We start from the raw sequence: 24,979 nt of genomic DNA on the forward strand, positions 1-24,979 counted from the left end.
TAGCCAGGGTGGTGTATTCAGGGGTGGCCAACTCTCAAGAGACTGCGATCTACTTTCAGAATTAAAAACTGGCAGCGATCTACCCCCTTTTTGGGGGGTTCAGCTCAAAGTTGTAGAGCTTTTTTAGGGAGGAGGAAAGCCCCGTTTGGGGGGGGGAGTTCTGTTTTTTTTGGGGGGGGGTTAAAGGCAAGGGACAAAGGGGAAAGTCACTCACAAAAAGATCGCTATGGATCAAAACAGCAGCAAAGAGAAAGCTCTGTCTTCTCTTCCAGAGATCATACAACAATGGAGGGTGGGGCAAGGGGCCATGGCAGGAGTCAGTTTTAGCGACGCTAAGGAAAGGGAGCCAGAGATTGACCGTGATCTACCATAACCTCACGGGGATCTACCAGTAGATCACGATTGACCTATTGGGACATCCCTGGTGTATATAATGTGTGCCATAGGTGAACTCACTTGCACAAGCACAAAATTCGGCACAGAATTTGACATTTAGACAACCCCACTTTATATGCTGGGCCTTGCAAACCCTCACAAAACGGCTTATGAAACAGCCGGTAAACAGCAAAAATTTAAAAACAGACCAATAGGTCAAAACAATTAAAGACACCATGAGCTAAGCTGGGAAAAAAATATCCTAAAAACAAACATTAAAACAGTAAACCTTATGTTTTTGCCGACTTCCTCCCATGGTCCAGTCAGCAAGTCTCAGCCTAGTCTACCTCACATGGCTGTTGTGAAGATATCTAAGAAACTCTAAAAGGGCTGCTAAGGGGAATTTGGTGCTTGAAGGCATCAAACATTGGTTCCTTTTACCATAGTGGCACATCTTTGTACTATAAAGAGCCACTTCCATCCAAATCGGCAAAACTGCAAGGCTTCAGCCAATCTAAGTCTGGCTCAATGCCTGCATGTTCTAGATGCTTCAGTTCTATTATTTTCAGCTGAGCTTACTCCCAGGTTCATGTGCACAGGGGACTGACTCCTAAGGAGTTATTTTAGGCCTGTAGCACTGGGGGTGAGAGCTGTGGGAAGCAGAGTGATTTGTTTTCCTTTTTTAAATGGTGTATGTGTGTATTTGCTATTTAAATTTTACATGCAAGATAGTGAGGAAAAGCATACGGTTCGTATTTTTCCTAAGTGCTCAGTAAAAAAACAAAGTCCACTCTCAACTTTTCAGTGTTGCTGTCCAACAGCAAAATCACTAAACACAGTCTTAATACTGAATAAACATACAAAGGATTGCATGGCACAGGTTGAATATACAGTGGAACCTCGGTTTCCGAGCATCTCGGAACCCGAATGAGTCAGAACCTGAACGCTGAAAACCTGGAAGTGAATGCTTCCATTTTCAAATGTGCCTTGGAAGTCGAATGGCTTCTGAGGTGCGTTTCTCCATTGTAATTGCCGACTGGCAATTGTGCCTCGGTCGTTGAACGTTTTGGAAATCGAACAGTCTTCCAGAATGGATTATGTTTGACAGCCGAGGTTCCGCTATATTGCAAGTTGTCTTTTAGGTATTCCCCCCCCCCCAAGCACTGCATGGAAGTAATGGGTTTTCATGCTTTCTGTAACTTTAGAACTCCACCACTTCAGACAGCCTCTGAACTTGCAGCAAACCTGGCTAAATATCCAGTGATGGACACTTGTCTTTCTCCGGGTCTTTGGGCAGCCTACCTCTGCTGAGGGAGCAGAGACAAATCACAGAAAAGAGCACCTGGCCTCCAACCTGCTTATGGGATGTGTGGTGCATCTGGCTGCCATTGTGGGAAGCACAATGCTGATCCTGCCTCCCCCCCCCCCGTGCTTTTCCTGGCTGGAATGTGTCCCTGGACTGCATGATGCCTCTTCCTTGTTTCTCTGTGTAAATGTATATCCTTTGCTCCACCCACTTTTGCCTCTGGCCCCACCTACCACTGGCATTTGGCTCTCGGAAGGCTGCCCAGAGGGGAATGTGGCCCTTGGGATGAAAAAGGTCCCCAATCCAAGGTTCAACTCAAAACGCTTCTGGCCAGTCTTTGGCACCTGGTCCTCCACGCTGGAATGTGCTAGGAGTATGAAGCCAGAGTCCCGGCCAGGTAGCCAACGTCTCTGCATCACACACCCCTTTCAGCTGCTACCAACGTTGACTGGCAAAGGCAGCACAGAGAACAAAGGCAAAGCCGCAACATGGGCAGGCAGATTAAAACTAAGGAAGCTGCAGCAATGACTATTTCTGGAAAAAAGCCATTACTTCAGGAAGTGCCCGGGAGCTGTTGCTTGATCAGGTTCAGCCCAGGAGAAAAATGACAGGGACCATCTGATTCATTAAAGCCACTACTGATTCTTCAGGCACAGCTCTTTGACCAGACGTGAAGATTAAAAAGGGGGAAAGTAGAACAGGATGGTTCTTGTCTGCGTCAGTGGCTGCTGCTAAAGGAGTTTTATTTGTAGCTGAGGGTCCCTGGCTCTGCCAACAGTGGGAGGTGCAGAGGCCACACTCTGCTTGTGAGTCACTCCAGATGGAAACAAGTTGTTCTAACTGGAGGCAGCAGCGCCCGGCAGCAAGCGCCAGAATGACTTCTGCATTGTCGCACTTTCAGCCAAACGCCTCCGCCTGGCTTTGGAGAGGTTCAGAGATGATGAGACCACATCTAGCTGGAGGCAGGCCCTATTTGCAAGACATGCTGAAGATATTTTCCCAGCTGCAACAGGCACGTAATTTGGGGACGTAATCTGTGATGTGGCATAAGAAGCTCCAGGAAGGAGGGAAAAAAGGACCAGCAACCAATTTTGAAGCTTTTTGTCTTGATCAATCACCTGCTTTTCAGTCAGTGAGCTAATTGTTGTTGTTGGCTTCCATGTGTCTTGGGAGACAATGCAAGAGAGTGCCTTCAGAAGTCAAGTCAAACTGTCAGAGAGTTACAGCACCTGCTGTGGCTGTAGAGACAGACTTTACTGCAGGTGAGGCACCTGAAGGCAGCTGGTCTTGCCTCTACACGTGCACCATGACATCCCACACCTGTGGCGTCTGCTTGGTGGTGGTGGGTTGGCACCTCCCTCACTGGGGGCTGCTTAAGAAAGGCACCTGGGCCCCGGGGGAGCATGCATCTCCCTGAGGACACTCCTGCTTTGTATTTTATATAATGCCAATATATCGTCATCACTACTAGTATGCTAATATCCTGTTATATCCTGTAAGGAGCTCAAGGAGACATATATAGTTTGCCCTTTCTCCATTTGATCCTCACAAGAACCCTGTTGAGAGACAGTGAATGGCCCAAGGCCACCCAGTGAGTTTTCTGATTTGAACCCGGGTCTCCCAAGCCCAACACTCTAACCCAGGGGTAGCCAACGTCATTCCCTCCAATGTTATGGGACTATAGCTCCCATCATCCATGACCATTGGGCCATGCCAGGTGGGACTAGTGGGAGAAGAGAGTCAGATCATATTCGTAGGCAACTGGCTGCAATTGGGAGCCCCCCCCTCAAAAAAGCCTGCTATCCTGTAGCCAGCTGCAGTGCCTCCTCCTGCTTTAGAGAACAGTTAGTGCCATTGTAACACCGTCTGCTATTTTCAACTAAATTAAGGTAAATGAAGGCTGCTGGTGCACTGGAACTTGTGTGGAGGAGGGCAGCCAGGATGGTTGCATGTCTGGAGACTGTGCCTTGTGGGAAGCAGCTGGAGGAAGGATGTGTTTGGCATGGATGGGAGGAGGCTTGGGGGCCGTGTGGTGACCATCTTCAAAGGTCTCCCATGGAAGATGGAGCAAGCTTGTTTTCTCCTGCTCCAGAGGCTAGGACCCAAGCCAATGGTTTCAAGTTGCAAGAAAGGAGATTCAGGCTCAACATCAGGAAGAACTTTTCTGACAGCATGAGCTGTTCAACAGTGGAATGAACTCTCTCGGAAGGTTGTGGACTCTCTGTCAGGAACCCAGGCTGCCGTCTTGATAACACAGCACGCAAGTTGTAATTAGCTTGAAGATTTATTGTAATACAATTAGTCTCGGACGTCTAACTGAGCATGCGTGCCTTATGAGTCAGTTGACCCTTCTGAGCAGTGCTTCCTGGTTCTGCAGAATATCCTGAACCTATAACCCTTACGTTTCTGGGTTTGTTTCCTGTCTAATACCTTTCCCATACGTCTACTCTTTGGGCTCAGGGGATTAATTGCCTCCTCTTCCGCTGAGGAAACACTACCCCTCCTGCTTTCTGAAGCTGCTTGTGCTTCTTGAGCGAGCTGGCTTCTCGCCCTCCCACTCTCTGCTAATGCCTTATCTACATTTCATTCCGTGTCGGAGGGAGGGGGAGGGGGACTGCTCCCACCTGTCCGGCTGCTTCCTCACTCTTGTTGTTCCTCTACTTGGGGCAGATGTGTTCACGACACCATCCCCTCCCTTAAGATTCTCCTCCTCCTTCTCTTCTTGTTCCTCCTTCCTCCGAGGGTCGCTGTCTAGGCCTTCCCATCAGTCCTCCTCACTCTCTTCCACTTCCCCTTCCTCTTGAGGGTTTCCCTCTGTTTCGAGCCCCACTCTGCCTCGCTCTCTTCTTCTTCCACCCCCCCTCCTCCCTCTTGGTTTGGGTTTGTTGGGGTACCAGCAGTGAAATTCTGCCTGTAACCTAGCGGTGTGCATGTTTCCAGAATCCTCCCAAGAATTTTCTTCATTCCCATAACCTTTCCAAGACACTAAATACTGCAATCTCCTTCCCCTCCAGTGAGAGTCCAGTAACTGCAACACTTTGTATTCTGGTTCACCTTCTATCATTATTGATGGTGGGGGGGTGCCTCCTTAGGTGCTTGGTATGGGTGTGCAGGAATCACAGGAGACAACAAGGACCTATGAAATACAGGGTGTATCTTCATGGAGATCGGTACCTGAAGCCTGAATGACACTGGGTTAATTTGCTCCACTACTTCAAATGGTCCCACCCTCTGAAGATCCAACTTCCGGAACCTCCCCTTGTTAGGCAAGTCTTTGGGAGACAACACCACCTGGTCTCTCACCCTTATCTCCGTGCCGTCTATGCTTATCTGTCTCCCTCTTATATGCGTCCTTAGCTTGCTCCAAATGCTCTTGTAGTAAGCTGTACATAGCTGCCAGCTCTTCTGCAAAATGTTCTGCGTCTGACACTGACATGCCACCATCCTGCACCGGTAAGGCGTGTGGGTGTTGTCCCAGGCAGGCAAAAAGGGGAGTTTGTTGGGTAGACGGGTGTACTGCGTTGTTGTATGCAAACTCCGCTAGGGCCAACTTGTTGACCCAATCGTTCTGTTGATAACTCGTGTAACATCACAGGTACGGGTGCAAGGTTGTGTTCGTCCTTTCTGACTCTCCATTTGTCTGTGGGTGTCTAGCGGACGTGAGGCAAACTTCCACCTACAGCAGCTACATTAGTTCCCTTCAAAACTGGGAGGTAAATTGTGCTCCTCTATCTGAGCTGACCTTCAAAGGCAGCCCATGCAGCTTAAATACATGTTCCATGAAGAGATGTGCCGTCTTCTGTGCCGAGGGTAACTTCTTACAGGGCACAAAATGCGCCATTTTAGAGAACAGCTCCACCACCACCCATATCACTGTCTGCTTATGCGACTCAGGTAGGTCAGTGATAAAGTCCATAGCTATTGCCTCCCAAGGTCCTTGAGGTGTAGGGAGCGGTTGGAGTAGTCCTGCAGGCGCTTTGCGGGGCTTCTTGGCCCACTAACAAGTCTCACATGCCTTTACATAATCTTTTGTTTCTTCCTTCACCTCAGGCCACCAAAACTGTCTTGTCACTTGGAACAAGGTTTTGTACTGTCCAAAATGCCCCGCCATGGAGTTGCTGTGACACTGTCTCAGGACCTTGGCATGTAGCTTGCCTTCTGGGACATACAGCACTTTCCCCTTATACAGCAATCCCCCTCTTTCAGCAAAACCTTCCACCACTGTGTCTCTCCTCTGTATTGCCTCCATATTCCTTTGCAAAGTCATCCTCGGCAGTGTGCTTCAGGAAGTCGGGCGTCTTGGCTACTGAAACTGCTGCTAACTGTATCTGTTCCAGCTTGGGGCGGCGCCATCAGTAATGGCAGAGTCCCTCTGATCTGGAGGGACCAGCTCCACGGGAAACGGGTCTTTCCCGCTATGGCGAAGCGGGGACCCTTTCAAAAATCACAGACGGATGAAGCCTGTGACCATGGGACTCGGCGGGCACCTTTAGCGCCCCCCCAACCCGCAAAGGAACCCACTAACGGGCTCCGGAGCGAAGAGGGGGAAGTGGCGCGGTGCTGAGAGTCAACTGCTTCTTCCGTGGAGCGAAGCCGCACAGCCGTTGCCGGAGAGCGCTGCCTTTTTCCTGGGACAATTTGGCTTCTAAAACAATCACCCGTGAGTACTTAAATTTCGGACAATTGGACTCTAAATAAGGACTTGCGTGCAGAAAGGAAAATTGGACTTAAAAGTTTACTTCAATTTGGCACTGAAACGGGAAGGTCTAAACAGGAAGTCACGCTTCCGTTTCTTTGTAGATAGATTAAAGCAAAAACATGGCAAACTAGAGCTCAGAAAATCGCTTGTAAAGGACTAACTTTCATCATTTAAGATTGTTGAACCCCCTTCGGAAGCAGGAGAAGAGGGGGGATTTTTTCTGAACTGTTTAAACCTGCAGAAGTGAGTGTAAAGTAAAGTAACTTTCCACCATCTTGATCCTGGAGCGGGGTGTCAGGACTGACGTTTTTTGAAGCTCATTGACCAGAGACAAACGTTTTTGACAGATAGCTAAAAGAAGAGAAACATAGTGATTCCATTGTTCCCCTTCACATTTTAAAGGAACAAATATTGACAAAATATCTGAAAAAGGAAACTTTGTTGTTAGATTTGTCTTTAAAAGAAAAGAACAAATAGAAGTTTTTCCCCTAGAGGGAGCCTGTGAAACTGTAACTAATTCTGAATCGGGGAGCTTGCAGCTGTTACAGATTACGATCGTGGGAATAGGCTTCTGACCTTGCAGGACAATGTATTCAGAAGCTCTGCTGTGTGCTCTCTGTAAAACAAGTGCCCTACTGGAACAGCTACATGAGAAGACGGACTTGATGACTGATGCAATCAAGAATTTTGAACAGGCAGTGGGAAATTATATGGAGCCCACTCAGGAATTAAATCAGGAGTGTGCCCTGACAGAACAGATGAGGGAAGAGGATGTTGCTGAATCTTGGGCGCCAGAGATGGAGGGAGCTGTGGCCCAGCAGGAACATGAGCTTTTGGATTTGACAAATGAACTTGGAAAAAGCCAGATTTGGAAAGATAAAGTTTGGTTTGGTTTGGAAATGGGGGGGTTGGATAGACCCCCCTATGCAGGGATGTTTGGACTTTTCAAGTCTGGCAATGGGCTGTGAGATGTTTGGGGTTGTGGGGGCTCTTAATTTTGGAGAGACTTTGAAACATGTTCTTAAATACCACATGGAATTTAGTGTGGACTATGGAAAAGGGGCTGATTTGTCGAGAAGGGTCAAAAACATTGCTAAGCTGGAGTTCCCACGAGTGAAAGGAGCAGGAGACAAAGGAAAATACAGTTATAAATATGAAGAAGAGCCGCAGAAGGGACATGGAAGGGACTTAAGGGCCTCGGATATAAGATTACCAGGTTAATGCGCTAGATTGATGAGATAAAAAGGACTGACAAAACCCGGGACCAGGAGGAAGAGACGCTGGATGAAGATTGGATTGTTTTTTTATTTCTTTTTTATTATTAGGATTGTTTTATAAAACTGATGAATGTTAGAAAAATGTTGGAACGAAATTATTTGGCTTTAGCAAAAATGTTTAAAGAATTATGTAGGAATATTATGGTTATGAGAAGTTGGTAAAAATAAGATTTAAGTTTTAGGTTTTAAGGTTTTTTATAGTAAGATAAGATTAAAATAGATTAAGGTAATGTAATGACAGAATATTATGAAATATGGAAAGGATTTGCTGCGACAATTAACAACTAGGATACAAAAAAAGGGAGGAGGAGGAGGTAATGACAGTTAAGGATTTGAGAATAATGGATTTGTTTTTAAATATTTGTGGTATATTTTTGTCTTTTGATTAATTTGTATTGTTTCATGTGGTTTGTTTTTTCTTTGTTTTTTCTTTTTCTTTTTCTACCTTGTTTTCTTTTGTAATTCTAAAAAATTCTAAAAAAATTTCAATAAATATCATTTTAAAAAAAATATCAAAAAAAAAAAAAAAGAAGAAGAAGAAGAGAGAATGTGCCTCTGCACCGGGGCAACCTCCTCTCCCTGATATTCTGGCTTCCAGGAAAGAGGGTCTGCTCTTTGCTTCTGAGGACCCGACACATACTGCACTCTAAAGTTGAATCTGGCAAAGAACTGCGCCCACCTGATCTGCCTCTGGTTAAGGTGTCCAGCCATCTGCCAGTGTTCAAGATTCCTGTGGTTGGTGCGCACTATAACCTGATGTTGCGCGCCCTCTAGGAAATGTCGCCACGTTTCCAGAGCGTGCCAGATAGCAAGCAATTCCCTCTCTCATATGGTGTAGTTCTGCTCTGACGGCATCAGCTTGCGAAAGTGGAAGGCACACGGTCTGATGGCCCCGTTCTCATCCTCTTGCAGTAGCACTGCCCCCAATGCCCTGTCAGATGCGTCAGTCTCTACTATCATATGTCAGTGTGGGTCGGGATGCGCTAGGTACTCTTCTGAGGCAAACATGGCCTTGAGGCTCTCAGACGCCCTCTGTGCCTCTTTCGTCCACTGGCAGGATCTCTTACCTCTTAAGCAGTCCATGAGAGGAGCCGTCAGCCCTGATTATCTTGGTATGAACTTACGGTAGTAGTTTACAAAACCCAGGAATTGTTGCAAGTCTTTCTTGGTTCTGGGTTCCTGCCACATCACCACTGCCTGCACCTTGGCGGGATCCATGTGTACTTCCTCAGGGGTGATGTGGTAGCCCAATAACTCCACCTCTGTCACATGGAACTGACACTTTTCTAACTTGACATACAACCAATTTTATCTGAGCCACTGCAGCACCTCTTTCACATGTTTTACATGCTCTTCAGGGGTGTCTGAGTAAATCAAAAGATCATCTAGATAACACAACACTGTAGAGTCCACCAGACCCCCCAACACATGACTGATGAACGCCTGGAATGTCACAGTTCCCAATTGCAATCCAAATTGCATGACTAAGTACTCAAAACTGCTGTATCTTGCACAGAAGGTGGTCTTCTACTGATCTCCCGCTGTCACCCGTTTCAGGTAGTAAGCCCCCCTCAAGTCGAGCTTAGTGAAGATCTTTGCCAATCTCAACCTCTCCAGCAGGTCCCCGATGCGTGGCAGGGGATAGCGATTGGGGACTGGTACCTTGTTCAGAAGCCTGTAGTCATTGCAAGGCCTCAACTCTGAGGTGTTACATTTCTTCACGAAGAGCACAGGGGCACCCTCTGGGGCTTTGGATGGACAGATGAAGCCGCATGACAAATTCTTCTCCAGAAATTCATTTAATGCTGCCAACTCCACCTCTGACATGGAGTACAGCCGGCTGTTGGGTAGCTGAGCCCCCGGCAACAAGTCGATTTTGCAGTCGTAAGGCCTGGGGGGGGGGGGCAGTCTGTCCGCTTCCTTCTCACAGAACACATCTCTGTAAGCCTTGTATGGTGGGGGCAATTGTCCTTCTTCCCCCGTGAGGAGCCTAAGACCTCTGCCCTCTAATCTCCACCGAATCTGGTACTCTGGCCCCTAGACAGTGTAGGTGGCAACAGGCCGACGCAAAAGTTATGGATCTCTGCCCCATGAGATCACAGAATCGTGTCGGGATAGCCATGTCGGGATAGGTGGCTAACCTTGTGATGTGGAACGATATTGTCTCTTGGTGGCCAGGTAACTCTAGGCCTACTGGACTCGTGGCATATGAGATGGGCCCCGACAACAAGGGGTGCCCATCGGTGGTCTGCTCTCCCTGGAAAGACTCTTAAAAATCCACTCAAAAGCATAGGATTATGACCTCAATGGTTATTAGCGCCCTAATATTACAGTAAACAATAAGAGAAAACTAGAGCTTAAATGGTGGTCCAGGGAGCCATTAGTAGGCTCTGATATATTATCAGATGGGCTCTGAGGTTATAATGAGAGTAACAAATGCAAATACTGAAAAAAAAATGTTTGTCTGTTTTTAAGTTTCCACCACCTGCTGAAGAGGCAACCCATTTCAACTTAACAAAAACAGTTTGTCTCTTCAGCAACAAAAGCATCTTTGGTGGACACTTCAAAGAAATCCCATATTTTGAACACAAGCATGGCAAATTGGTTTTAATTCAGAGGGGTAGACAATGAAGAAAAAACAGACCAGAATAGCAAACAGCACAACAGAGTTTAAAGTCTCTGCACAGGAGCAGGAATTGCCCCTTTCTATATTCTCAGATCTGCCTCTGATCTCCAGACAAGCAGGGATCCTACCTTATATCCACCTATACGATGGTCAGGCTTGAATTCCCTGCCATTCTTCAGCCAATGCAGCGAAGGAGTGGGTGTCCCACTTGAGGGGCACCTAAACTTCACGGTCTTGGCAGCGGGAACAGCATGAAGCTTCTTCTCCATCTTCTCAGGGTACGTCCAGTAAGGCGGAATGGCTTCTACAGGAGACCACCCCCACCACAAAAAAACAGACAGAGAGACAGATATGCAAGTAAGTTGGGGCTTATCAATATTTAGCACATCGTGAAGGGGGGAAAGCTCATGGCACCAGGAAGAATACATCCCGTAACTAGAAAGTAGCCCAATTCTCCCTTCACAATTGAATTAGGAGCCCTGCTGGCCGCTGAGTTCTGGCTCCCTGCACCCCCAGGACAGCTGCTCAAGGGAAGCAACTTCTAGATGTTGAAAATGGGACACTTGCCCAGCTTTCTTGGTCCCCAAAATCAGGTGCCACTGTGGAATTAATCCTGTCCCACTTCTGTTGCTCTACTCTCAGAAGGGACAATTTACTGCTGAGGGAGAAGACGAGGTCTTTGCCAGCACTCTGGGTGCCTGGTTCCTACCTAGCCTACCGGGGGGCACTAGGAACCTGCTGGCCATTGGGCATGAGAGGGTGGCCCAGAGGCTGGAAGGGGTTGCAAGAGCCACACTCCCCACCACCGAGGGAGAATGAGTAACTGATCCCCCACAGGAGGTGGAAGCATTGCTAAGTAGGTTTAGGACACTTCAAGGGCAAAAAAAGAAAGGCATCACAGGCTTCATAGAATATTGCCAATGGACAGATTCCAGCTGGAAAAGCATCACTGCTACCAAGAGAATTTGAAAAATAAAAATCCTGGCTGTGTTCGTAACTGACAAGTTACATTAACTGATTAATGTCACACGTACGATTTGGTCTGGAGTTATCTGCCTCCTTCTCCTCCGAGGAAGAATCGTCATCATCATCATCATCTTCAGCAGATGGAAGAGCATCTAGAAAAGGAAGGGCTGGAATCATTTTTGAGTGGGCAGCATGCTAGCCTGCAATGATGAAGGAGAAGGGAAGCTGGCTCTCTGAGCCCCACACATTTACCTTCCTTAACAAGGATAATGGTGGGCACTTGCCTGTGGCAAGTTACACCAATTAGTTACTACAATTGGTATTAGTTACACCAATCATACAACTGCACTCATTACCTATTTGCTTCCAGACCCAATTCAAAGTTTTGGTGATCACTTTTAAAGTCCTGCATGCCTTAGGTACCTCTTGCCCCTCCCTAAGATCATGGGCCACTCTTCTCTGCATCTCATCTAGGGTGAAAGAACATTTGAGTAGAAAGAGAGAGAGAGAGAGATCCTTTGCAGTGGCTGCACCCAGATTGTGAAGTGTGCGTGGCTCCCTCCCCATTTTGCTCTGCTTGTTGAATACAGTTTTATTCCAGAAGGCCTTTTCTGAATATGACGGCTAATGTGTTTATGTTTTGATTTTAACTGCTGACCCCTGACTCCTTGGTGAAATGTTGTTTTGGTAGAATTCCCATGGTTAAATGTTGTATGCTGCCCTGAATGGTGCTTTTGCACCAAGATGGCAGGACAGAAATTATAATAGGGGAATCTGTACCTGGATCTGTTGGGCTGCTTGGTATGAAAATAAGTGGGACATGGGAGGAGAAAGAAAACCCCAGGACACCACTGAGGAATACATGAGTGGGACTGGGGCCCCCAATGTACTTCCCAGCTTGCCCCTTTTTTTCATTCTTCATTCTGAGATGACCCCCTGCAGGCAAACTTGCTGGCCTTGGGGGCTTTGAGTTCATCCACACTTACTTACTTTTTGCCCATCTCTTTCCAGGCACAGCTTTTTAGTACTCAATCAGAGCAAACGTCCATTCGGATTTCCCATGGATTACTGTATGCTCCAATGGAGTACTAGAGAGATGGTTTTTGTGGGAAAAGCTCTCACACGGAGCTTAAAAGTGCAGGCTGTGCCTGGAAGGAGCGGATGAAAGTTATGTTTGGACAAGCCCTTCTTTCTGCTTTTAGGAACTCTGACAGGCTCCTTGTGGTAGGGATAGGGCCTTACCACTCCTCACCTGCCTGCCTGCTTCCTGCCAGTCCAGAAGATGCCAGTGGCTGGCAGGTTGCCCTGAAAAACTCAGCAGGTGAGGAGTGGGGATGGGGGATACAACTGGAAAGAGTTGGCTCTGCCTGTCATTGGCTCCCCCTACTGTTGGCCTCCTGGCCTTCCACCATGTCTCAAGCAGACATTTTGGCCGGCTCCCAAAGCCAGTCAAAGTCTGTGGATCTTGTGGTTGAGTTGGTCATTCAATATCCTTTCAGGAGTATCTCGTCTGTCACTCTGTATTGATCAGCAACCCTATCAGCTTGAGATAAACAGCTCAGCACAGGAAAGAATTAGTCTGGGTCATACCATCTCAGACTGGAGACAGAAGATCACATGCTTCTGGATTTATTTACGTATGGGGGGAGGGAGGGGGAAATCCATAGCTTGTCACGAGAGGTCTAGAGTTCTCCTTTGCTATCTGTTTTTAAAAATGGGAAGGTGTTCTGAAATGAAAGATTCTCCTCATGCCCAGTCTGCTATCAGAAATTTGAAGCAGGGTGGCCCAAGAACAGTTTTATCTTGTGATAAATTGCCTGTCTAGATAGAACCTTGCAATGGCCATGAGAGTCAGCAAAGAGATTTCCCCACCCTTCAATCTGCAGCCAGAGTGGGACTCAGTGTTAGTCCTACTCAGAGTAGATCCACTGAAGTTAAACTTGTCATAGTCTCTTCAATAGGTCTACTCAGAGCCAGACTTAGTTGAATACAACCCACAGTTGTATTGTGAAATGTGGTATCCTGGCACACTATACAACTCAAACAAATCTGTGTAATCCCTCATTCCGCAAGGAATTATTCGTGGGAAGAAGAACAGAACAAGGCAGAAAGCTGAAACTTTACTCACAACCAATGGAATTCTTATTCAATTACCCCACCCTGCTGTCTGAGCTTTTGGCAGGATTTGCCCACTTTGTAGCCATAAGGACTATAAACTTGAGCCTAAATAAAAGAAAAACAAAGATTCTCAAGAAATGGAGTTTTATACAGTTGGCACTGTAGAGCCATGATGACCACATCATGCCCAATGCTTTCCGCTCCACCATAGCTTCTCCTCAAACTGGGTTTGCCAGTCTCTGTGGCACCTTCAAGCACAACTGAACAAAATCTGAAACACTCTCCTGGAAGCACAATTAGCACTTCCTGCCTTAGATGTGTGCTCATTGTACTGTGACTATCCTGGGAATCTATTAGGTGTAAGTAATTCCTTTGACATGAGCGAGCACACTTTTGCCCTGCTCTTAATAGCTGTGCTGTCTTTTGAATGGACAACAACTCCATCCCTGTTCTTGGCTTTGTTGGTGGACAGTCAATCCAGTTGGAAAATTTCCACGGAGGCCTGGACTATAACAGCACCTAAGGAAGCCTCCTGCAACCACTCTGGGACCAGCAGCCAAGAAAGGAGCAAGAGGAAGCCGCCTCTCCAGGAACTACAAGGTGATGGAGGTCTGAGCTCCATCAGAGGAGGGGAAGGCCTGGTCTTCACCTGCTGGTCTACCAGCAAGGAAAAAAGCCTGCAAAGATGCCATCAAAGATGCGCCTTGGAACTACTCCCTCATACAGCTCCCTCATACATCAGATCCAAGGAAGGACTTGAGTCAGAGCAGGTGACTTGCACTCAAGCACTTTGCATGTGAATAATTGAGCAACACCCCAAACAACCCTGCAAGAGGCAGATTAAGCTGAGAAGCAGTGAGACTTGCTGAAGACCAAGAATCCAGAATGGAGTTTCCTTGCAGCCAGACTGGATACTATCTGCTGTGCTAGAGGTGGGGAACCTGTGGCCTTCCAGGTTTTATTGGATTCCAACTCCCGTAAGCCCCAGCCTGCATGGCCAATGGTTAGGGATGATGGGTGCTGAAACATTTGGAGGGCCTGAGCAATGCCAACACTAGTTTGCTGCCCCTCGTCCCTGCGGTTGCCTGCTACAAACCTGAGACGTTCACGGAGAAGTAGGTGGTCTCGCTTCCAGAGGGGCTGTTGGTCATGCAGGCATAAAGCCCTGAGTCCTCTGGCACGGCGTCCCTAACCTCCACCTCCTCCCCTGTGATGCGCGTCCGGTTGTTCTCCGAGAGCTGGACCCCATCTCGTACCCAGTTGATGCTCTGCACATCATCCCGTAGCCGGCAGCGCAACTGGAGGAGGTCACCAGGGTGAGCTGAATAAGACTCCACTTCAATGCTTGCTTTGGGCAGAACTGGAAATGTTAGAGGAGACAAAGAGACAGAGAGGGAGGGGGGAAACAAGGGGGAAGCAAGGTGTGAGTGGTTTATCGCAGATGCATTACTCTGGCAGCATGCAAACACTGGGGAAGAAGGCATCCCTCCTACAGTTGTAAAACACAGCCCTCAGCTGGCATGCAGGTCGTTTGGAAGAGCGGAGGGAGCAAGGGTTGGGGGAGGAGGTTTCCATTTTTATTACTGACACAGGGCCATCAATGTACACAGTGCTCTGTTTTTAAAAACTTGTTATCAGAAATGAACTGCAGCCACAAAGCATCGTGCTACAATGGGCAAACGTCTAGATCTGACCCAGCCCAAGACTAGAAGGCAGGACGAGATGGGAAACCCAACTCTGGCAGGAGGGGCACCTACCTGAAGCTCAGCAGCTGGCAAGCTGGCTGCTCTACAGCCTTCAGAGCAAGGAGGGCATAGAGGCAGCAGGGGTTAAAAGCAACGCAAAGGATTAAAGCCTGACCGCACTTGGATATAAACTTCCCCATTAAGTCACTGTTTGCTCAGTGCTCTTGGTTTCCTTGCACAATTGTGGGGCAATGTAGACATATGCAGATCAGCATGTTGTAAAACTGTCCCTGAACTACATTGGTTCATTTGCAGGTGAGGAGGCAGGGATTGCATGTTTAAGTATTTCTCCATAAAAACAATTAAATGCACATTGAAAAGTAGATTTTAGGGAGATGAGTTCTACTCTTGCTTTCTTGCCTGACACATGAAAGGAATTGTTTCCAGGGAAAAATAGTTAACCTTGTCACCACAACTGCACTGATACACTCTAAGAACAGTTTTACCGTCACATCTATTGTTTGATAGAAATAGGACCTGGCAAACAAGGAAGTCACCGGTGTTTGGCTGGAACACTCATTTCACCATCATGAGTAATTTGCTGGGTTTCTTTATTGAACTGGGGGGCAGACTCACCATCAATCACAACTCTGCTATTACTTACATGATCATTTAACTCAGGATGAAAGAGGTAGAATAAAAACAGCTGATTTTGCTGGGTTAACCAACTCAAACTTACTTCAACCTCCATATTACCTTTATGCCCGTCAACATTGTACTTTGAAGTGAATTCAGGTGGTGATATCCCAAGGCATACTGCAAGAGGGTAAGAATATTTTATTTAATGGAATTTATTGACTGACTGAACCCAAAGTGCACTCATTAATGGTTCCTCGTCATCCTGGGGAAAAGTGACAAGCAGGGTGCCGCAGGGTTCTGTCCTTGGCCCACTGTTGTTCAACATCTTCATAAACTACTTGGATGAAGGAATTGAGGGGATGCTCATAAAATTTGCAGATGCCACCAAACGGGGGGGGGGGGGGGGGGCTGGCTAATGCTGCAGAAGACAGAATCAGAATTCAAAATGACCTTCACAGATTGGAGAACTGAGCCCAAGCTTTTAAAAAAAAAAAGAATTTCAATAGGGACAAATGTCAGGTTCTGCACTTAGGCAGGAAGAACCAGATGCACAAATATAGGATGGGGGACACCTGGCTTACTAGCAGTACATGTGAAAAGGATCTAGGGGTCTTAGTGGACCACAAACTTAACATGAGTCAACAGGGTGATGCAGCAGCAAAAAAAGCTAATTCTATTCTAGGCTGCATCAACAGAAATCTAGTGTACAGATCAAGGGAAGTAAGAGTAGCACTCTATTCTGCCTTGGTCAGACCACATCTGTAATACTAGGCACCACAAATTAAGAAGGATGTGGATAAGCTGGAGGATGTGCAGAGGAGGGCGAACGAGATGATCAAGGGTCTGGAAACCAAGCCTTATGAGGAATGGTTGAAGGAGCTGGGTATGTTTAGCCTGGAAAAGAGGAGACGGAGAGGAGATCTGATAGCCAAGTTCAAATATCTGAAGAGCTGTCACATGGAAGAGGGGACAAGCTTGTTTCCTCCTGCTCTGGAGAGTAGGACTCGAACCAATGGCTTCAAGTTACAAGAAAGGAAATTCTGACTAAACATTCAGAAAAACGTTCTGACAGTAAGAGCTGTTCAACAGTGGAATAGACTCCCACGAGAGGCGGAGAGGTGGACTCTCCTTCCTTGGAGGTTTTAAAGCAGAGGTTGGGTGGCCCTCTGTCCTGGATGCTTTAGCTGAGACTTCTGCATTGCAGAATCTATGATTCATTACATTTATATCCCACCGTCTTCTGGAGTTCAGGGCAGCATGTAACAAATAAATCTTGTGGAACAATATTCAATACCGTGGCACCTTGGGTTAAGAACTTAATTCGTTCTGGAGGTCCGTTCTTAACCTGAAACTGTTCTTAACCTGAGGTACCACTTTAGCTAATGGGGCTTCCCGCTGCTGCCGCACTGCCGGAGCACGATTTTTGTTCTCATCCTGAAGTAAAGTTTCAGGATTTCTGTTCTCATCCTGAAGCAAAGTTCTTAACCCAAGGTACTATTTCTGGGTTAGCGGAGTCTGTAACCTGAAGCGTCTGTAACCTGAAGCATATGTAACTTGAGGTACCACTGTAATTCAAAAGCGTTTGGAATTCATATTCCAAAATGGAGAGGTTTTTTGATTCTACAGTTTCTGAAACAAGGCTCCCACCTTTTCCCCTTTAGTATCTTAAAACCTATCTAGTTAGTTGGACTCTGCCCCCCCATGCCTACCTTGCACACCAAATACGAAGGTAGAAAAATCCTGTAAGCTCATAAAAGTTACCAATTGCTTACCAATGTTAGCTATTTGTGGTGTAACACAACACAGATTTTCTGGGTCTTTAGGCTGCCTAAATATGAATTTTATTCCCCATATCCAGCACAATGCAACACTCAAGGAAGAAACAGCAAATACAACAAAGCTTCTTCCTCTTTTTCTGGTGGAATCCATCATTTTAGCCATTAATTGACAGAAACCTGACTTTGGTGCTTGGGATACTGATTTCTGAGCCATTTGCTGAATTATTTGCCTCCCTACAACTCTAAATTAACTCCTGCTGAAAATAAGAGGGAGGCAGCATCCTAGGCTGGAATCTGATGCCAAAATTATTTGACCCCAAGCCAAACGGAGGACATAGATGATGCCTTCCTGGAACAGATGGCCAAGCATGCAAAAGGAAGGGAGATAGTAGTAATGGGGGACTTCAATTACCCGGATATTTGTTGGATGTCAAACTCAGCCAAGAGCATAAGGTCAAACAGATTCCTCACTGGCCTTGCAGACAACTTCGTTGTCCAGAAAGTGGGAGAAGCAACAAGAGGAACAGCCATTTTAGATCTGGTCCTAACCAATGTTGATGACCTGGTTAGTGGGGTAGAAGTGGAAGGATCATTAGGCGCGAGTGATCATGCTCTTCTGAAGTTTACTATACAGCGGAAAGGAGCAGCCAAGCATACTAGGACTCAATTTCTTGACTTTAAGAAAGCCGAATTCATAAAACTTAGGGAAGTGCTGGGTGAGATCCCATGGACAGTAATACTAAAAGGAAAAGGAGTTCATGATGGCTGGGAGTTTGTTAAGAGGGAGATAGTAAAAGCACAACTTCAGGCAATACCAATGAGACGGAAACATGGAAGGTGCCTAAAGAAGCCAGGGTGGCTATCTAAAGAGCTTTTAACTGAGTTAAGATTAAAAAAGGATGTGTACAAAAAATGGAAAAGGGGGGAAACCACCAAAGAGGAATTCAAACAAATAGCCAGCACGTGTAGACACAAAGTCAGAAAAGCTAAAGCACAGAATGAACTCAGGCTTGCTAGAGAGGTTAAAAGCAACAAAAAAGGCTTTTATGGGTATGTTCGTAGCAAAAGGAAGAACAAAGAAACAGTGGGGTCACTCAGAGGAGAAGACGGTGAAATGCAAACAGGGCACACAGAAAGGGCTGAACTCCTCAATGTCTTCTTTGCCTCAGTCTTCTCCGATAAAGAAAACAATGCCCGACCTGAAGAATTTGGAGCAAATGATTCAGCAGAGGAAACACAGCCCAGAATAACTAAGGAGATAGTACAAGAATACTTGGCTAGTTTAGATGTATTCAAGTCTCCAGGGCCAGATGAACTGCATCCAAGAGTATTAAAAGAACTGGCAGATGTCATCTCACAACCACTGGCAGTCATCTTTGAGAATTCCTGGAGAACAGGCGAAGTCCCGGCAGACTGGAGGAGGGCAAATGTTGTCCCTATTTTCAAAAAGGGGAAAAGAGAGGACCCAAATAATTACCGCCCAGTCAGTCTGACATCAATACCAGGGAAGATTCTGGAGCAGATCATTAAGCAAACAGTCTGTGAGCACCTAGAAAGGAATGCTGTGATCACCAATAGTCAGCATGGATTTCTGAAAAATAAGTCATGTCAGACTAACCTGACCTCGTTTTTTGACAGAATTACAAGCCTGGTAGATGAAGGGAACGCAGTGGATGTAGCCTACCTTGATTTCAGCAAGGCATTTGACAAGGTGCCCCATGATATTCTTGTAAAGAAGCTGGTAAAATGCGGTCTTGACTATGCTACCACTCAGTGGATTTGTAACTGGCTGACTGACCGAACCCAAAGGGTGCTCATCAATGGTTCCTCTTCATCCTGGAGAAGAGTGACTAGTGGGGTGCCACAGGGTTCTGTCTTGGGCCCGGTCTTCTTCAACATCTTTATCAACGACTTGGATGATGGACTCAAGGGCATCCTGATCAAATTTGCAGATGACACCAAACTGGGAGGGGTGGCTAACACCCCAGAGGACAGGATTACACTTCAAAACGACCTTGACAGATTAGAGAACTGGGCCAAAACAAACAAGATGAATTTTAACAGGGAGAAATGTAAAGTATTGCACTTGGGCAAAAAAAATGAGAGGCACAAATACAAGATGGGGGACACCTGGCTTGAGAGCAGTACATGTGAAAAGGATCTAGGAGTCTTGGTTGACCACAAACTTGACATGAGCCAACAGTGTGACGCGGCAGCTAAAAAAGCCAATGCAATTCTGGGCCTCATCAATAGGAGTATAGCATCTAGATCAAGGGAAGTAATAGTGCCACTGTATTCTGCTCTGGTCAGACCTCACCTGGAGTACTGTGTCCAGTTCTGGGCACCACAGTTCAAGAAGGACACTGACAAAGTGGAACGTGTCCAGAGGAGGGCAACCAAAATGGTCAAAGGCCTGGAAACGATGCCTTATGAGGAACGGCTAAGGGAGCTGGGCATGTTTAGCCTGGAGAAGAGGAGGTTAAGGGGTGATATGATAGCCATGTTCAAATATATCAAAGGATGTCACATAGAGGAGGGAGAAAGGTTGTTTTCTGCTGCTCCAGAGAAGCGGACACGGAGCAATGGATCCAAACTACAAGAAAAAAGATTCCACCTAAACATTAGGAAGAACTTCCTGACAGTAAGAGCTGTTCGACAGTGGAATTTGCTGCCAAGGAGTGTGGTGGAGTCTCCTTCTTTGGAGGTCTTTAAGCAGAGGCTTGACAACCATATGTCAGGAGTGCTCTGATGGTGTTTCCTGCTTGGCAGGGGGTTGGACTCGATGGCCCTTGTGGTCTCTTCCAACTCTATGATTCTATGATTCTATGACATTATTTGAGAAAGGAAGGAGAAGGATTGCCATTAGGCTTGGGCTCTTGACTGCAATCTCAAACCTTTTACAGAGCAGAGCCTGCCAGATCAGAGCCAGCCTTCTCAGTGGTAGAATAAATGCTCAATTCTTGGTATCTTCAGCTGGAACTATCTCAGGTAACAGGGCTGATAAAGTCCAGGGCTGGAGGAAAGAGGTCTAGATCAGGGTGAGGAACCCATGATCTGCAGATGTTGCTGGACTATAGCTTCCACTGTCCTTGACCATTGGCCATGATGACTGGGGCTGGTGAGGAGATGTGAGCAATTGACCCTACCAGGGCTCTGGGGCCAGGGATACTGCATGTTGGCACGAGGCCTGCCTTGGCTCACCTTGGGGCTGCTTGCGTGGCACTTTGACCTTGGGAACATCAACGGGAGGGGAGCGAGTGTGGGCCTTTTGACCTGCACGCTCCCTCCCTGCCCATGGGAAACTGAACAACATGAACTTGGGCAAGGGACACAACGCTGCACTTGCCAGTTCACTTGTTCTGGTGAGAGGCACGAGGGAGCGGTGTGCAGAACAGAGAGCTTCTCCCCCATCACTCCCAAACTGTGCCCCAGGAGCGAAGTATCACCCAAACAGGCCCCCTCTCAGCTCCACTGTTATTCCTCCTCTATGCAGGGTTCTGTCCAGAACCTTAGAAGTTGAGCTCCCCCATCTACCCTTTTGAGCCTGTTATCACAAGAGAACAGAGCTTGGGACAATACAACCCTTTCAAGTTCTGGCATGCTGGTGTTAAAAAGTTATAAAAAATGGCCCCACTGCCGGGAAAGGTTGGCTTCAGGGAAGTCTGCTGTTATTAGTTTGCCGTCCGGAGAATCCCAAGCTTGAGAACAGATGAGAAGCAGCTGCCACGAAACCCAACATTTGTTTGGAGAGCACAAAGATATCTTTTTTCTTTTCCTTCCACAGCTCTGCAGCTTGGCTCTGCTTGCCCTCAGTCTGCCTTGTTCCTCTCTAAACCCAGAACGGAGGAAAAAACAGAAAGGGAAGAAAGTGGAAGAGAGGAATGCTGAGATGGTGTATGAATCTGTTCTAGCTGATCTTGCCATTGCTCCACAGAATGAATTTTCACTTCCCTCAGAATCCCCAGATTCCATTGCTTTCCTTTTTTAAAAAAAAACAAAGTTTCTGTCCCTTGTGGGGCTATAGAAAAGTATATTAATATGAAGCCAGGGCCCACAAAAGTCAGAGACTGCAAGCCAGAAGGATCTTCCACATGGCTAAAAACACCTGAGCTGCAGGGTGGTGTGCAAAAATTGAGATGAATGTAAAGTGGAACCTCAGGTTACGTACCGTCCTCCTTATGAACGTTTCGGGTAACGAGCTCCCCTAACCCGGAAGTAGATGCTCCTTGTTGCGAACTTTGCTCCAGCATGCGAGCAGAAGTCGCGCGCTATGGGCGCAGCAGCAACGGGAGGCCCCATTAGCAAAAGTGCGCCTCATGTTAAGAATGATTTCGGGTTAAGAACGGACCTCCGGAACGAATTAAGTTCATAACCGTAGGTACCATAGTACAGCAATAATATTTATATGAGTAGTTTACCACAAAAATAACACTTAAGGGCGATGCTTAATACTTCCTTTTCCAGCCACCATTACAGCAACATCCCAGAACAAAACAGGCTTGAAAAGCAACAATGTGCTCCTTTACGTGGAACCCCGTCAATTCAAATTTGTTAATCAAACTTTAATTCATTAAACCGCCAATGAAATGGATTAATGCCTGGCTTACAGCTGTAATTTTAAGATCAGGATGAAGGCACGGCACACAGCCCTTAGCTCCTTATCTCCAGAAGTTGAAACAAACAGTGACCTCGGATCATGAGGCTGGTTTGGATGAATAAGCAATGAGAGATACACAACAGAGTTTAAATTAGTGAACACACAGAGGCTGCATTCAGAATCAAGGTAAATGATGGCTTATCGCGATACTGGGAACAAGCCACAGCCTCACCTGGCATGCAACACTAAGCCAAATCATGGTTTATTGAGAACACACAAGTGTACAGGCTCACAAAGAGGAGATGTTACAGATAGGTAGCCGTGTTGGTCAGCCATAGTCAAAATAAAAAAAATCCTTCCAGTAGCACCTTTAAGACCAACTAAGTTAGTTCTTGGTATGAGCTTTCGTGTGCAAGCACACTTCTTCAGATACACGGAGGATTGGCCCTTCTGCAGTTCTGTGGCTGCTGCTGCGAGTTAAGCAATGGTTTGGATTTGCATGTCACCGAACCCAGGCTTGTGGTTTCCCTCTTCTAGGCAAGCCATTAGCTGTAAACCAAAAACAAACCTTGGTGACAGTTTGTGTTTTGCCTGGAGTGGCCCCAAACCATGAGAACAGACAACATGCTAAGCTAAACCATGGATTAGCTCACTGGAGCACAGCAGCACGGCTGGAGGAGGAGTGAAGCAGGAGGGGTTTCCTCTCTGAGTATCTGCGTGTTCATGCTAAGCCATGGTTTGGCTTAGTGTTACATGTGAACCAGATGGCACTGAGCCCTGGACTCACATGTGCCCCTTCACTTTTCAAGATGAAAAGGAACACACTGGAGCCCAATATTCTTGGTATGCATTACAAAGCATCTCCTGCTCCCTGGTTTACACCAAACTGCAAGGCTTCGCCATTCAAATTTATTTACAAAACCTTGTCTGTGACTGTAACTTTTTCCGCTGAGTCCTCTAGCTTCTCTGTGGTTCTTCTTATGGTCAATCCCTTCACACCCACAGGGACTAACAAGGATGCTGCTAGTTAAATGCCTCTTAATCTCTCTGTGTCTGTCTCTCTCTCTCTCTCTCTCTCTCTGTGTAATACTGGTATATTAAGCAGTTTTAGCCTTTTCAGTTCCCAAAGAGACCTGCTGTCCTCAAACAGAGCTGTCAAGGGCATCCGATTCCTGATGTACCCCTCCGCCCCTGCAGACAATGTCTGGGGAAGAGCACCCCTCCCAGAAGGACATGAATTATGTACCCCGTGTTCCAAAGTAAGATTTGAGGGCCTCCTATTGCAAACATAAACATTTGACACCATTTGAGCATTTAGCAATGCCTGGATGCTTTTTTGATTTGCAGACATCAGCTTCAAGGAGCACAGGTGGGGTCACTATGTCTCAAAAGTCAATGAAGCTTCCCTTCCCAGCACTGTTCTGTACGAAACTGCCATGATCAATGCCTTTTCTCCCTGTGATAGACAGCTGTTCTCTCCCAGCACCAGCTGATGAGACAAGGAAGTCAGAGGGCAAAGGCAGGCCACTGGCCTTTGAAAACCCAGAGTGCAGGCTGGTCAAGAGGCACAGTGGGAACGCAGAGAGAATGTCGTCACAGGCTAATGACCATATCCAGCTCCACCAGCCCCTCCCGCAGAAGGGAGACAATGCCATCTAAGCCAGAAGGTGCAGCCTCAAGGTGCCTTAAATGGATTAGTGGTTCCAAAACATCTCTGCTCACCATCTCTGCTCAAGGGACTACTTCATAGTGTTGCTTGAAGACCAGTGAGATATGGTTGGAAGAGAAGAGTTTGGATTTGATATCCCGCTTTATCACAACCCGAAGGAGTCTCAAAGCGGCTAACATTCTCCTTTCCCTTCCACCCCCACAACAAACACTCTGTGAGGTGAGTGGGGCTGAGAGACTTCAGAGAAGTGTGACTGGCCCAAGGTCACCCAGCAGCTGCATGTGGAGGAGCGGAGACACAAACCCGGTTCCCCAGATTACGAGTCTACTGCTCTTAACTACTACACCATAAACAGTGTAGAAATAAAATTGTCAAAAAATTAAAGTCACAGCCACCACTGCCACATTGTCCTCAGAAGCCAGCAGCTACTCAGCATCTTTTCTCTGCAGCTCCACAAATGAGGCCTTCCCCTCTTTCTTTGGGTGCTGACCATTCTCAAAGAAAGGGTCATCAGAGTCCCTGGGCTGGCACTGGAGCCTCAGTCTGCTCTTCAGGTTGCCTAGGTGACGGGCCTACTTCCTCTTTGCAAGGTACCAATCCTACACTGGAACTAAGCCAACAACAGTGGTACCTCGGGTTAAGAACTTAATTCGTTCTGGAGGTCCATTCTTAACCTGAAACTGTTCTTAATCTGAGGTACCACTTTAGGTAATGGGGCCTCCTGCTGCCGCCACGCCATTTCTGTTCTCGTCCTGAAGCAAAGTTCTTAACCCGAAGTACTATTTCTGGGTTAGCGAAGTCTGTAATCTGAAGTGTCTGTAAAGAGCCGACTGGACCGACTGCAAGCACACCAACATGCCCCTTCCCTTCCCCAAACCCCTCAGTTCCTTTGAGACAGGCCAGACCCAGGGGCACGCTAATTTAGGGGAATCCCCTTTGATCGCTGGGCTCCATCAGGCTCCAAGGCTCTTTGCAACTTAGCGCAGCAGCCAGGTGCAGCTCTGATCGGAGCAGCGCAGTCCACTGGTGGCCAGAGACGCCAGCCCCCTCTTCACAGATCCTCCTCTGGCGGCTCTTGAACAAGCCTGCCCCCCTCGCCCCCTTCCCCATTTCCAGCAATTGTTTAATAAGCCAGATGATCTCTCTGGGCTTTTGTGTCCGCCCCTATTGTGCAGAAAGACTCAAGAGACGCCTCAGGCAGATCCAGGCCTCTGAGAAAAGCTTTCGTCCTTAACAGAGCCTCT

The 24,979-nt window shown here is 47.0% G+C and overlaps 1 protein-coding gene across 3 annotated transcripts in view; it reads right to left on the bottom strand.

The window, feature by feature from the left end:
• The window catches only part of FGFR1 (fibroblast growth factor receptor 1), a 110,033-nt gene that overhangs the window by 40,595 nt on the left and 44,459 nt on the right, over positions 1 to 24,979 (bottom strand). For 2 of the 3 annotated variants that reach the window (XM_080982372.1, XM_080982373.1), the window contains exons 3-5: positions 14,464 to 14,727; positions 11,318 to 11,401; positions 10,412 to 10,587 (exon numbers count right to left, since the gene is read on the bottom strand). In XM_080982372.1, the coding sequence (XP_080838498.1) occupies positions 10,412 to 10,587; positions 11,318 to 11,401; positions 14,464 to 14,727 (524 nt within the window). The remainder of the gene's footprint in view (positions 1 to 10,411; positions 10,588 to 11,317; positions 11,402 to 14,463; positions 14,728 to 24,979) is intronic. The other variant, XM_080982374.1, reaches the window with a different exon arrangement.

Source organism: Podarcis pityusensis, assembly GCF_964106645.2.
Source record: "Podarcis pityusensis genome assembly, chromosome: 15".
NCBI classification, from domain to species: domain Eukaryota; kingdom Metazoa; phylum Chordata; class Lepidosauria; order Squamata; family Lacertidae; genus Podarcis; species Podarcis pityusensis.